This window comes from Schistocerca nitens, chromosome 2 (assembly GCF_023898315.1).
Source record: "Schistocerca nitens isolate TAMUIC-IGC-003100 chromosome 2, iqSchNite1.1, whole genome shotgun sequence".
NCBI lineage: Eukaryota > Metazoa > Arthropoda > Insecta > Orthoptera > Acrididae > Schistocerca > Schistocerca nitens.
In genome coordinates, this window is record NC_064615.1 from 767,626,735 (window position 1) to 767,642,001 (window position 15,267).

The 15,267-nt window shown below is 38.4% G+C and overlaps 1 protein-coding gene across 1 annotated transcript in view; it reads left to right on the forward strand.

Annotated features, from left to right (window-relative positions):
• LOC126237005 (GRIP and coiled-coil domain-containing protein 2-like) overlaps positions 1-15,267 on the forward strand; it is a 323,096-nt gene that overhangs the window by 178,347 nt on the left and 129,482 nt on the right. The window contains exons 11-13 of the mRNA XM_049946730.1: positions 2,251-2,522; positions 4,857-5,022; positions 9,541-9,708. Coding sequence (XP_049802687.1) covers positions 2,251-2,522; positions 4,857-5,022; positions 9,541-9,708 — 606 coding nt within the window. The remainder of the gene's footprint in view (positions 1-2,250; positions 2,523-4,856; positions 5,023-9,540; positions 9,709-15,267) is intronic.

Genomic DNA, 15,267 nt, shown 5'->3' on the forward strand with positions numbered 1-15,267 from the left:
AATACACCATCTTAGTCCCCACTCCTTTGTCTACAAAACCCTATTTTTCAACGTAATCTCCATTCAATGTGACAGCCTTATGCCATCTTACTGGAAGGGCCAGTATGCTGCATGGTACCGCTCTGCTGGTCGATGTCAGAGATGACGTTTTGCTGCTTCAGTAACCTCCCCATCATTCTTGTACTGCTTTCCGCAGTGTGTGTCCTTGATTGGGCCAAACAGATGGAAGTCAGAAGGTGCAAGATCTGGGCTATAGGGTGGATGAGGAAGAAGAGCCCAAAGGAATTTTGTGAGCTCCTCTTGGGTGTGCAGTATTCTGTGAGGCCTTGCGTTGTCATGGGAAGAAGAATCTCATTTGTATTTTTGTGATGAAAAACATGCTGAAGTCATTGTTTCACTGAATTCATTGCTTCAATTTCCTGAGGGTAGCACAATATACATCTGGTTTCATCATAGCACCATAAGGGAGAATATCAAACAGAATAATCTCTTCAGAGTTTCAAAAGACTGTCACCATGACTGGCTGAAGCTGGTGGAACTATGAACTTCTTATTTGGAGGAGAGGTGCTATGGCACTATTCCATGAAGTGCTGTTTTGTTTCTGGTTCAAAATGATGAACCCATGTTTCATCACCTGTGACGATGCACAGATGGTCCTTCATTGCTCTTTGTGATCTCAGGTTTGACAGCAAACAATCAAGTAGTTACACACCTTGAGTACCACAACTGGTTTGACGCGTGTATTAGTACTGCCAAAGAGACATCCAGTAGTGCAGTGAGATGTTTGATTGTGCTCCATTGATTACCTTGAATGAGAGTCTGCACACATTCCAACATTGCAGGAGTCACAGTTTGTGTGGCTGGCACGTGTAAGATCAGACAGCTTTACATACACTGGACTCGGATTCAGGATGACGATGGTTCAAACCCATGTCCAGCCATACTGATTTAGGTTTTCCATGATTTCCCTAAATAGCTTCATGTAAATTTCAGGATGGTTCCTTTGAAAGGGATTTCCTTCCCAAATCCGATGGGACCGATTACCTTGCTGTTTGGTCTCCTCCTCCAAACCAACCAACAGCTTTAGGTGACCTTGTTGCAGTGATGACAGACACTTCACCTAATACTCACAATGCTCACCCGAAACTTGCCTAGCTTTTGTTCACTGCCAGGTATCCGTAGACATTCTGCAAGCACCTACGAATATCGACGAAGCTCTGCCAAAAGAAACTCAATGACAGTTCACTGCCTGGAACACACCCCTGTTTCAGACACCATTTTGAGGGCTACGAACAGCGCTACCATTTATCAGAACTTCATAAAACTATAGGGGCTGAAGCGGGAATATTCCATCATGTTGCACAATAAATTCTGAATTTTTCCAACCGAAATTGGCTGAGAAAAGAAATCTGTTGCAGTACTTGTTGAATGCCCTCTATTAATTACTATTCCCTACGCTCCCTCCAATTGAGAGATGGAATGTTCTTATTTTCAGGTGGTGTCAACTACCATAGAGCCGATAGATACATTTAAAAATCAAAACTAGTGCTCTTACCTTTCAGAATCTCGGGTTCCTTCTTTTAGGGTAAAAAAGAGAAAATGGTTGGTCAACAGGTCTTCGACTCTTGAGTTATGAGTGATCCACCTTACCTGAGGAGGAAAGGAAGCAAAAATGTAGTTAAAAGCATAATCTGTAGTAGGAAGTGAACACTGCCATCATCAGTTTGAAGCTGGAGTAATAGAGTACGATATAAATATGGGATAGAAGAAAATGTCAAATAGGGAAGTTAAAAAGAGAAAAACAGGAAGAAACTAAGACATAGAAAAGTAAATACTTAAGTCACCAATGAAAGAAGGAATAAATCTTCAAAACAGTTTTGTTTCACTGTATGAGATTCCCAGACCACCATTCCTATACCTGAGTTCATACCACTGTATAGCTTGTCCCATGCACTCAACCACTGCCACTTATTCCACACTTACCACCAACAGAACATGCAACAGAAAAGACTGAACTACTCCCAGGGCTACCCATGCCATTTTCCAGCTTACATGTGTTTAGTGTGTAGCTTTTTGATAGGAATGGCCAAAATCAAACTGGAATCACATATGTACGTAACAGACAAACTTACTGAGGTGCTGAGGAAGCTCTACTCTATGACAAGAAGTCAGACTGCTTGCTACACTACATCATTACAACAAATAGGTCATGTCAGTCATTTTTGTAAGTAAAGCTTTTTTTCTTTGCAGACTCTTCAACAGGAGTATGACAAGTTACAAGACACACTAGAGCAACAGAAAGCTGAAATGAGCAAAGCTAAGAAGAATCAAGACACTGCTCTGGCAGACTTAGAAAAGCTAAGGAAACATCTAGAACAGTGTCTTGAGGAAAAACTAAATGTGGAGAAACTTCTAGAATCCTGTAGTAGTGAAAAGTTGACCCTGGAACGAACATGGAAGGAACAAACTAATCAACTGAGAAATTTGAGAAAGGAGGTAGAGTTACAGAATAACAGTTACAGGTGAGAAATAAAATTTGTGTAACTGTCATTAAATGACTACTTTGTTGGTTGCTAATGTAGTAAAAAAGGAATTTATGCTAAGTATGAAATTTTAAATCAAGTATTTTCTTTGAGAACAGTTTCACTCACAGCTGTCTCATCATATAAATTGTTAAACCACTGGTCTGTAGAAGCACTTTCTTTATCAGAAAACTGGCTGTAAATCTATTAGCTCTACTACTGTTGTAAGTAATAAGATGTAGATTTTGAAGGATCTTGCATCCACACACTGCCTAAGGTGATGTAAAGATCCCACAAGTTTGCAGTGATGTCCAGTTTATATTGACCATTGGCTAGAGGAGAGGAAGAAAAGAAGAAGGCACACAGTCTGCTGTGTTTGTAAAAAGTTTTCGTGGTATGCCACCTAAATCTTGGACAGTCATACAGAGAAATTCTGTTTGTAGCAGCACACATCCATGGTGCTGGAGCCCTTAGGGCATTTGAAATAAGAGATCACCGCAATTTCAAACAATCGAAAATCCGGGATGGAATGTAACAATATTATGAGAAGGAATGTTGCTACTCCCCATACAACGGAGATGCTTAGTCGCGGATAGGTAGTGTGGTTTCTGTTGCCTGAGACTGCAGTCGGATGTGTGTGTTGCGTGAGCGCACGCGGTCACCTGTGTGTGTGTGTGTGTGTGTGTGTGTGTGTGTGTGTGTGTGTGTGTGTGTGTGTGTGAGGAAAAACTAAATGTGGAGAAACTTCTAGAATCCTGTAGTAGTGAAAAGTTGACCCTGGAACGAACATGGAAGCGTGCGCTTTTATGTGTGTCTAGTGTTGGCCTTAATGGCCGTAAGCTTTAAATGTGAGAGTCTTTTTGTTGTGCCTATCTTTGACTCAGCATCTCCACTATATGGTCAGATCACAGTAATTTGTATGATCTGTTTGACAGAATCTTGTTAGCCAAATACTTGACTCCTGTACACAAGATCGATTGAGAAAAGAGGTGTACAATCCAAAATCATAACAGTACACAGTGGATCTCACGTAGCTTAAGTGCAGTAAAAAAATCCTAGCATCATTAATTATTCTTGAATTTTTATGCAGTAGTTTCCAAAATATAAGTAAATATTTTTCAGTCAGTTCCAAAATATAAGAAGTAAATATTTTCATTTTTGGCTCCAGTTTTTCTTAAAATTTTCAATGGTTGAGCTACATAACTTCAACCTAGGCTAATAACAGAATCTGAAACTTAAGATATTACACCATACAAGGGTGGTAATGATATACATTGTCATGGAGCAAACATCCTTTTGGGCAGCTTTTGCAACATTTCTTCACAGCAGCTTGTAACATCATCAGGTGCTTTCAATAACATAAGCTATCATGGTTTAGTTTTGATCTGTCAGGAAGATTTATAACAGGATAATCTTTAAGTCATAGTGGAAGATTCATTATGGCTTCACAATATTTTTACATTGTAGCTATCATCATCATTGAGCATTAATGACATATCAAAATGACTAGTGATCTGTTCAGTTATTTACTTGTTGTGGGTTCTTTAGATTTCATTTATGCTAACATCATTCTGTGATAGGTTTGCTTTTCATTGTTTTGTGTAAAATTTGTATTCCCTGTTGGGACTATTTTCATTGAAACTGAGAAATGGGACCAGTGGTTAAACCATGAATATATAAAATACGTAAGATCAGAGATGGACTGTTCCTTCAGAAAGAAATTCCCAAATTCTTCCACTTTCTGTGGCCAATCTGAGCTGCTTTTGAATCTTCAATGACCTTATTGTCTATGGGAAATTAAACACCTATCTTCTTTCCTTTATTTTTGATGAAGATACTGAGACTTATAGTACAAATCCAATATGTTTGTGATCAGTGGATAACAGGGCCAAATACAGCACTGCCTTAAGTACTGCTGCGTAACATTGCTGTATTAGCAGTATTCCAAGAAAGAGCTCAACAAGGTGACATACGATTGTGGACCAGTAGTTGAATATGACATCAAAATAATAGCAATCCTAGATACTTTTGATCTACATATGCTATGGCCATTTGTTGGCTTCCGGGATGCTTCCAGTAGTCATAAAAAACATTATAAAAATTACTGACAGATAAAAGAATCAGTAAATGCATTAGGGACAGATTGCAGTAGTGTTTCATTGCTATAGTTCTAAAAATTTGCAAAGCAGTCGAGGCATCTTGAATAAAATAATAACTGGTTTTTGTTACTGTTTAAGATATGCTTTACTGTGGGACAAAACCTGTTACCTGAGATGCCTTTTGTGGTTTTGAAGAGATCAATTTCAGTGAATAATATTTTCACCTTGCTTTCAGAGAAAAAGAAATAACAGTGTCTCAGTTACAAGAGCAACTGAACAAACTCCAACAGAAGTTGTCAGAGGAAGAAACAAATCACCAAGCAACAAAGGAAGCTCTTGAAATGAGTATGCAGGAGTGCAAGAAGAACTCATTGTTAACATTGGAGATGGATGATTATGAGGTAATCCATCAGCAATTAATATTTTCTGTATAACTTTCCTGGATCAAATTTATGGCAGTTTTTGAAAAGGTGGAAGAGACAGTGATAACAAAATTGCTGCGTAGTTAATTGAGTTAAATTTTATGTGTAGTTGCAGGTAAGAGTTTCATCTTCTTCTGAAAAGGGGCAGTTTTGGGTAGAGCTGGTTTTCGAGAGAAAGCAGACAAGCAATTAACAGATGAAATAACGTTTCTTTGAATGATGGCAACAGATATAAGATAAAGAATTGAATTAATAGAACATTAAGGTTATATCTCAGAGAAGTATGAACAAGCTAATAATTGGACTTGGTTGCTTCATTGTAATGCTTCATCAGTTAAAGAATCACTTGGGCTTATGGATGCCTTACAACTGTTTACAACTGAAAATCCATTTTGCCCATCAAAATACTAAAATATGCACATCAGTTTACCTTGGAAACCCTCAGAATTAATTTTCCATTATATTTTTCAGAATACATCAATGTGATAGGACCAGACTTAAAGGCTGAAATAGCTATATCTAAAAACAGAAATGGGAGGCGAAATTGTACTGCATATTTGTGTCACAGGCTATAAAACAGTACAAAGGAAATGTCATGACCCTTGTGAAACGTATTACTGATTGGTAATGTATCGGTCACTCAGCCTTCACTGAAAGATAAGCAATAATCCATTTTGTCTGCATACTTCTCGTGTGCCAGCACCTCTTTAATTTGTCAAATGTGATCTGTTCCCATACATATTATATTCTGTTGTTGATTTTCTATCAACACAAAATCAAGATAAAATATATTAGTATGAGGGTCATCAAAAATATATTAGTATGAGGGTCATCAGGAAAGTAAATAATATTTTGACCTGTCGCTGCGCCTCCGCCCTCACCATGACCACCCCCACTACCATAGTCCATGCGGACGGAAGAGTGTTCATGATGAAGATCGCTTGGGCTGGCCCTGAGTGGTGACTGATGGACTCCCAGCAAGGATTGAAATAAAAACCATTCAGTTACAAACATACTGCTTTTAAGCTCCTGCCTCTTATCCTCTCATTGCATAAAAGACTTGTCCTTAACCTAATATGCAGTATGCAGAGGGGGCGGGCACATGAACTTGAACTTGAGGTAGGATCTTGTTCTGTCATGTTAGGAAAGGTTTCGAATGAACACAATTTAACAAAGAAGTCATCAAATACAGAAAAAATGATATGTTTACTGTAACGGTTCCATCCAATTGTCATAAAATATTAATCGTTACAGTTATTAATGGCTTTAAAGATCATGTGCCATTAACACACTGGGGACTCTACATGTATTAAAAAAATCATATTGGAACATTCTTCATGATAAATGCACCAGACCAGTGTGACCTGTTACCTTTGCAGACAACCTCCCAGGCATATGTACAAAACACTCTCTCTCTCTCTCTCTCTCTCTCTCTCTCTCTCTCTCTCTCTCTCTCTCTCTCTCTCTTGCATACTTCAACACAACAGTTGCTACATGCTGGTACTCACCACATCAGGCCTATTGTTGCAAACATAAACAAGTAGTAATGTGTTCCTAAAGTTACATGACAGTATGTGATTTAGAAAAGCAATCAAAATTTTACACATATATCTACATTATGCATCGAACTGACATAAAATGAAACATAGCTTCTCGTTTCATAAATATAGTTTATACTCTGTTTACTTTGTACCCAGTCACAATTAAATTTCATTATGACTTAGAACTTTATGCAGTACCACTACAACCATAGCATATATAACAAAAAGCAGATCTCTGCTCAAATAAATAAGCAACACTAGTTATTAATAGATCATGATATTTTGCTTTACTTGCTGATATAAAACAACCCGTCTTCCTCCATTTGTTACTGTCCAGAACTTTCTTTAATATATCATACCACTGTAGATTTCAATATGGGCTAAGAGCAATTTCTTGTCAACACAGACCACCTGTCTGGTAACCCACTTGTGACATTGCTTTTAGCATCGTAGGGAGGCTACATTTCATTCTTCTGCCCCAGTACTGTATGGGAGTCTTATTTTTATATAACATCTATATTTATGCGTATTAATATGCACTAAGTAACTTACCAAACGAAAGCGCTGGCAGGTCGATAGACACACAAATAAACACAAACATACACACTAAATTCAAGCTTTCGCAACAAACAGTTGCCTCATCAGGAAAGAGGGAAGGAGAGGGAAAGACAAAAGGATGTTGGTTTTAAGGCAGAGGGTAAGGAGTCATTCCAATCCCGGGAGCGGAAAGACTTACCTTAGGGGGAAAAAAGGACGGGTATACACTCGCGCACACGCACACACACATATACATCCACACATATACAGACACAAGCAGGCTCCCGGGATTGGAATGACTCCTTACCCTCTCCCTTAAAACCCACATCCTTTCGTCTTTCCCTCTCCTTCCCTCTTTCCTGATGAGGCAACAGTTTGTTGCGAAAGCTTGAATTTTGTGTGTATGTTTGTGTTTGTTTGTGTGTCTATCGACCTGCCAGCGCTTTCGTTTGGTAAGTCGCATCATCTTTGTTTTTAGATATATTTTTCCCACGTGGAATGTTTCCCTCTATTATATTAATATGCACTAATTGAGACTAAGATCCAGTTTTTCTGCATTTTCTTGTCTGCAAATGCTTCCACACGCTTCTAGAATATGACGACACACTTTATGAATAATTTCATATGGAATCCTTTGTGAATTACATAGCAAAAGCAATTTCACTCAAAACAGTCTTACCTGCCAAAATTTGTGCCCGAGCACAAGTGCTTCTTTGGAAAATTCTTTAAATTTTGTACAAGAACTCAAATTTTGCAGTGGCAAAATCACACATCTTAAGACAAGTTGCTGCTTTTGGCCCTCTCGCTGCCTGTTGTTGTTCATGGGCTAAGTTGGAAGTTGAGTTTGATCTGCTGCAGTTTAGTTAAGTTGATCCTCTTTCCTCAAAAATGTAATCATAACTACCTCACACCATTCTATCCACTGCTCTGTAATCATGTTGGGTAGGTTGATATTTGTCACTGTTTCCTTTGAACATTTTTCATCTCATTACTATATCATGCTGTGGAATTTCCGTATGAACAAAGTTACATTTCAGATACACATTAACTATGTGTTTGAAAACCTGTGTTTGTGGCAATTATTTACAATCTGTAACATCCAAACGAATACAGCAACTGGTGAATTGATCTGCTGATGCTGTAGGGTTTCTTTGTTTAGTGTGGCCAAGGAGAGTGCATCTTGGTAGTAAGGGTAGCACTGCATCAAACTGTGCTGTGAGGAAGCTATTTGTATACACAGTGCAAGTATCCTTCTTCATGCCAGTAGAGTTCTAATTGTTCTCCATAACCAACTTTACGTATTGCACAAAGACATTTAGTTTAAAAAATTCGCAATTCTCTCTCCTAGCACATACTTTGCTTGATCTAGCTACATAAGTCGTTTTATGTACTTTCCATTGTAATCTCTTTATGAATCTGATATATAATTTGTCTTTACTTCAGTTTGTTCCCCTGTCACATTAAATATTTACTTATATTTTCTTTCTTTCTTCTTTTTTGACTGTCCTTTGGTCTTGGCTAATGATCAAAATCAAATGTCAAGCCAAACAGTTTCTTAATTAATTGAATACAACCAGTTTTGCTTGTCCTGCTCGATAATTGAGAAATAAATATGATCCAGTCAAAAGATTCGATCATATTTATTTCAGACAGTAGGCATAAGATAGCTGGTACTCTGATACGGCTAAGTCTCAGTGTTACAATATATGTATTGAAAAATAGAGTAAAAACATAACATTTTTACGTGAAATCTTTCTTATATTCACTCTTGTTTTTATTTTCCAGCACGATTGGAGGTGGGGAAATAATATCCTCTTGTGTCGGTTTTGGGAGAACTTTAAAAGTTTCTTGATTCAAAAAACATCACCAACAGCCATATGTTTTGGTTTATTTTATTTTATACCTCAAATGCTACCAGTTTTGACAACTCACTATTGCCATCTTCAGGCCCCATACACTATTATCGTATTAACAGTCTTATTGAATGGTGCCAGAAAACTAGAATCTTAAATCCGATTGTTATGCAATAGATTTCTGTGAACGGGTGACACTGACTGAGCCTACATACAGTCCTCGAAACATGGTCAAAGATCATGTTGGGGCTGAAGATGGCAATACTGAGTTGCCGAAACTGGTAGCATTTGAGATATAAAATAAAATAAACCAAAATATATGGCTGTTTGTGAAGTTTTTTTGAATCAAGAAATATGTACCAGCCAATGTCCCCCAAGCCATAATGGTCCGACAGAGACTGAACTTCAAAAGTTGTCCTCATTCTTGTGATAATGCTGTCAGAATTGTGACACATTTTTTAAATATATTTTGTTGTGTTTATCTATTTTTTTACCTCCATACAATTTAACCTGTAGTAATACATGCAAATGATGTAACTAACCAAGTTATATAATTACACTTGCAGAAAAGACTGTCCCAGTTGACACAACAACTGGAAAAAGAAAAGGCACGTGTTTCAGAGCTAGAGAGCCATTTGAACACACAGAGAGAAATTGAACAAGGGCTTCATCAGCAGATAAATTTGTTGGAACAACGTGTCACAGCAGAAGAGACGCGCAACAAAGAATCCAAGGTTTGTTTTTGTCCTTTCGTTGCAGTTACAGCTAGATCACTTATCCTAGATAAAATGAAGCACAAAATTTGTGATGTACTGCAATTAGAATTTTGTTGTTGTTGTGGTCTTCAGTCCAGAGACTGATCTGATGCAGCTCTCCACGCTACTCTATCCTGTGCAAGCTTCTTCATCTCCAAGTAACTACTGCAACCTACATCCTTCTAAATTTGCGTAGCGTATTCATCTATTGATCTCCCTCTACGATTTTTACCCTCCATGCTGCCCTCCAATACTAAATTGGTGATCCCTTAATGCCTCAGAACATGTCCTGCCAACCGATCCCTTCTTCTAGTTAAATTGTGCCACAAATTTCTCTTCTACCCAATTCTGTTCAGCACCTCCTCATTAGTTACGTGATCTACCCATCTGATTCTTCTGGAGCACCACATTTCGAAAGCTTCTATTCTCTTCTTGTCTAAACTATTTATTGTCCATGTTGCACTTCCATGCATGGCTACACTCCACACACATACGTTCCGAAAAGACAATCTATTCTTGATCTTAACAAATTTCTCTTTTTCAGAAACTCTTTCCTCGCCATTTCCAGTCTACATTTTATATCCTCTCTACTTTGCCCATCATCAGTTATTTTGCTTCCCAAATAGAAAAACACCTTTACTACTTTACGTGTCTCATTTCCTAATCTAATTCCCTCAGCATCACCTGATTTGACTACATGCCATTATCCTCATTTTGCTTTTGTTGATGTTCATCTTATATCCTCCTTTCAAGACATTGTCCATTCCGTTTAACTGCTCTTGCAGGTCCTTTGCTGTCTCTTACAGAATTACAATGTCATCCGCAAACATCAAAGTTTTTATTTCTTCTCCATGGATTTTAATTCCTACTCCAAATTTTTCTTTTGTTTCCTTTTCTGCTTGCTCAATATACAGATTGAAAAACATTGGCTATAGGCTACAACTCTTTCCCACTCCCTTCCCAACCACTGCTTCTCTTTTATGCCCCTCGACCTGTACAGCTGCCATCTGGTTTCTGTACAAATTGTAAATAGCCTTTCGCTCCCTATATTTTACCCCCGCCACCTTCAGAATTTGAAAGAGATTATTCCAGTCAACATTACCAAAAGCTTTCTCTAAGTCTACAAATGTTAAAAACATAGGTTTGCCTTTCCTTAATCTAACTTCTAAGATAAGTCATAGGGTCGGTATTGCCTCACGTGTTCTAACATTTCTACGGAAACCAAACTGATCTTCACCAAGGTCGGATTCTACAAGTTTTTCCATTCGTCTGTAAAGAATTCATGTTAGTATTTTGCAGGCGTGACATATTGAACTGATAATTTGGTGATTTTCACACCTGTCAACACCTACTTTCTTTGGGATTGGAATTACTATATTCTTCTTGAAGTCTGGGGGTATTTCACATGTCTCATACATCTTGTTCACCATGTGGTAGAGTTTTGTCAGGGCTGACTCTCCCAAGGCTATCAGTAGTTCTAATGGAATGTTGTCTACTCCTGGGGCCTTGTTTCAACATACATCTTTCAGTGGTGTGTCAAACTTGTCACGCAATATCATATCTCCCATCTCATCTTCATCAACATCCTCTTCATTTTCTATATTATTATCCTTAAGTATATCGCCCTTGTATAGACCCTCTACACACTCCTTCCACCTTTCTGCCTTCCCTTCTTTGCTTGGAACTGGTTTTCCATCTGAGCTTTTTATAGTCATACAAGTGATTCTGTTTTCTCCAAAGGTCTCTTTAATTTTCCTGTAGGCAGTACCTATCTTACCCCTAGTGATATGTGCCTCTACATCCTTACATTTGTCCTCTAGCCATCCCTGCTTAGCCATTTTGCACTTCCTGTTGATCTCATTTTTGAGACATTTGTATTGCTTTTTGCCTGCTCATTTACTGCATTTTTATATTTTCTCCTTTCATCAGTTAAATTCAATATATCATCTGTTACCCAAGGATTTCTACTAGCCCTCATCGTTTTACCTATTTGATCCTCTGCTGCCTTCATTATTTCATCTCTCAAAGCTACCGATTCTTCTTCTACTGTATTTCTTTCCCTGTTCTTGTCAATCGTACCCTACTGCTTTCTCAGAAACTCTCTACAACCTCTAGATCTTTCAAGTTATCCAGGTCCCATCTCCTTAAATTCCCACCTTTTTGCAGTTTCTTCAATTTTAATCTAAAATTCATAATCAAATTGTGGTCAGAGTCCACATCTGCCCCTGGGAATGTCTTACAATTTAAAACCTGGCTTCTAAATCTCTGTCTTACCGTTACGTAATCTATCTGCAACCTTCCAGTGTCTCCAGGCCTCTTCCACATATACAACCTTCTTTCATTATTCTTAAACTAAGTGTTAGCTATGATTAAAATATTCTCTGCGCAAAATTCTACCAGGCCACGTCCTCTTTCATTCCTTACCCCCATTACATATTCACCTACTACTTTTCCTTCTTTTCCTTTTCCTACTATCGAATTCCAGTCCTCCGTGACTGTTAAATTTGCATCCTATCTGAATAATTTCTTTTATCTCATCATACATTTCTTCAATTTCTTAATCATCTGCCGAGCTAGTTGGCATATAAACTTGTACTACTGTGGTAGGCGTGGGCTTCGTGTCTATCTTGTCGACAATAATGTGTTGACTATGCTGTAGCTTACCCGCACTCCTATCTTATTATTAATTATTAAACCTACCCCAATTTGATTTTGTATTTATAACCCTGTATTCACCTGACCAGAAGTCTTGTTCCTTCTGCCACTGAACTTCACTAATTCCCAATATATCTAACTTTAACCTATCCATTTCCCTTTTTAAATTTTCTAACCTACCTACCCAATTAAGGGATCTGACATTCCACATTCCGATCCGTAGAACACCAGTTCTGTTTCTCCCGATAATGACTTCCTCCTGAGTAGTCCCTGCCTGCAGATCTGTTTGGGGGACTATTTTATCTCCAGAATATTTTACCCAAGAGGAAGCCATCATCATTGAACCATACAGTAAATCTGCATGCCCTCGGGAAAAATCACAGCTGTAGTTTCCCCTTGCTTTCAGCCATTCGCAGTACTAGCACCGCAAGGCCGTTTTGCTTATTCAGCCATTCGCAGTACCAGCACCGCAAGGCCGTTTTGCTTAATGTTACAAGGCCAAATCAGTCAATCTCCCAGACTGTTGCCCCTTTTCAGGAACCACACGTTTGTCTGGCCTCTCAACATATACTACTCCGTTGCGGTTGCACCTACGGTGTGGCTATGTGTATCGCCAAGGCACTCGAGCCTCCCCACCACTGGCAAAGTCCATGGTTCATGGTGGGAGGGGGGGGGGGATAAAAACTTTACTGGAGCTGTTATTGCATTTGTAAGAATTATTTATCTTCAGTAATACTGGCTGCAATAGAAACAAAATTCATTCTCCTCCTCCTCCTCCTCCTCCTCCTTTTCTTCTTCTTCTTCTTCTTCTTCTTCTTATTATTATTATTATTATTATTATTATTATTATTATTACTATTGAACTTATTGTGTTGACATTTGGTAAACATACCATTCTGTCTGCACTGTATTGAGTGAATTGTGTATCTCATGATAAACAGTTTGTGAAAAGGCTCTCATAACATATTATAACCAGAAACAAATTTTAGCTGAAAACTCCATGATGATGATTTTGTAAGTTGCTGTGTCTGGTGTGCAACTTACTTAGTGCCTGGCACTGATTGACTTGACCATTAAATAAGTCTTTTGAGTCACCTTCTAGTGAACAAGGGAGAGATTTTGATGCCTATCCCCTGGAGATGACTGGTAAACGATCTGATGTTTTCCCAGTGTACTTCCATCTTGACACACGAGAATTCTACAACCTATGACTGGTAGAGTTTCCAGACTATAAGTCACCCTCATAGTGGGTACTAAGATCAATCTAGCACCATTTAACCATAATCGTTTGGGAGGGTCATGTAGAAGATTATAATACTGGCAGCACCAGTGCCAGTGCTTTTTTCCCACTGTATTTTCCACATGTTATATGACCTTGTTTTACATCCATGTATGTGCTCAGATGCATTGAACTCAGAGATAAGCAAGTGCTTGATGTGTATTGCGTCCTTTGTACGGATGTCTGGATACTCATTTTGTTGGATGCAGTGCTGGGTTTGTATTGAGAGAAAGTTCACCGAAGTTCCGTTACTTTGTAGTTCAACAATCTTCTGTATTGTGTTCATAAGATGACTGTTACTGTCTGTCCATGTTGTTGGGGTGCTCAGAACGAATAGTACACTCAAAGAACTGGATATGAACATGATCTTGTTAAATCCCTGTGCCTGAGAAACTGGAAGGCTTGCATGATGGCCTCTCCTTCTGCCATAAGCATTAAAGTGTGGAGATATTTGAAGAGAAGAAAATATCAAAAAGAGGTGCTGCCCTCATACAGTATATCAGTTACTTTCAGCCATTCAGTGTTTATTTCAGTTTTATATGAGCACAACATTTCTTCAGTTGGATTGTTAATGTTTTTGTGTTTGGAGAGCAGATGGATGTATTATGCTGTGGCAAACTGAGAAAAACAAAATTCCAAGTTCTGATTCACCTGGTGGGTGATCTGTGTAGAGAAAGTGTTGCTGTTAAGTAGTAGTTACTTTTCTGAAGCACTCTTTTGTTTAATTACAGGATCAGTGTTTGTTCTGAAGAGGGTCCCAAATATCAACTAAATTCTTGTCAGTTGGGTGCACCCAAGTGTGAATTAGCAGTAACAGAAATTTATCTAGCAAGAACTGGTGCCAAATTTGCATCTTGGTTTCTACTTTATTTAATAGGCACACAAATGACTATGTCACAGGCAGAGCAGATCTTTACATTATGTTTCAAGAAGCCTTTATATGGCAGAAGTGCCATTCAGATGTCCGTATGCAGCTGTGGGATTCCTACAAGATAGTGCCACCACTCACAACTAGAATATCTGTGACAGTGTAATGCAGAAATTTCCCAGGACTCTTCATTTCCTTTAGTTTGGTCATGTCAGCTGAATAAATCTGTTTGGTCAGTTTCTAAGTGCATAATTTTTATTGTTTTTCTTTTGTTCCCTTCAGTAGGGATTCCTGAAATCCAAAGCGTGTACTATAAGGCCAGCAAGTTTCACACTAGAAAAATGGCATTCAAGCTAAAGTGTAGACTCACATACCTTCAGTGTGCATTTTCTCTACTGTGCAATACTGTATCATCACATGAAACTGACAGTAAACTCATGTTTCTGCTCATAATGGTGTGATTATGAGATACAGTCCGTTCTTGATACAGTCTTCATCCACCTCCTTTGCTGTAGCATTCCAACTTCTGTTTTCCTGCTGATATTCATTATCTTCACGAGGTGAAAGTGTTAGTATTGCTGGTAGACACACACAAATGTAAGTGAAGCTATCCTAGCTTTTGGAACTATTGAGTCCTTTATCAGGTAGGAAACCTGAGTGGATTGGGGAAGGTTAAAAAGTAAGGGCAGGTCAGCCAGATTCCTGGATGAGAAGGACCCACCTGTTAGGGTGAGGT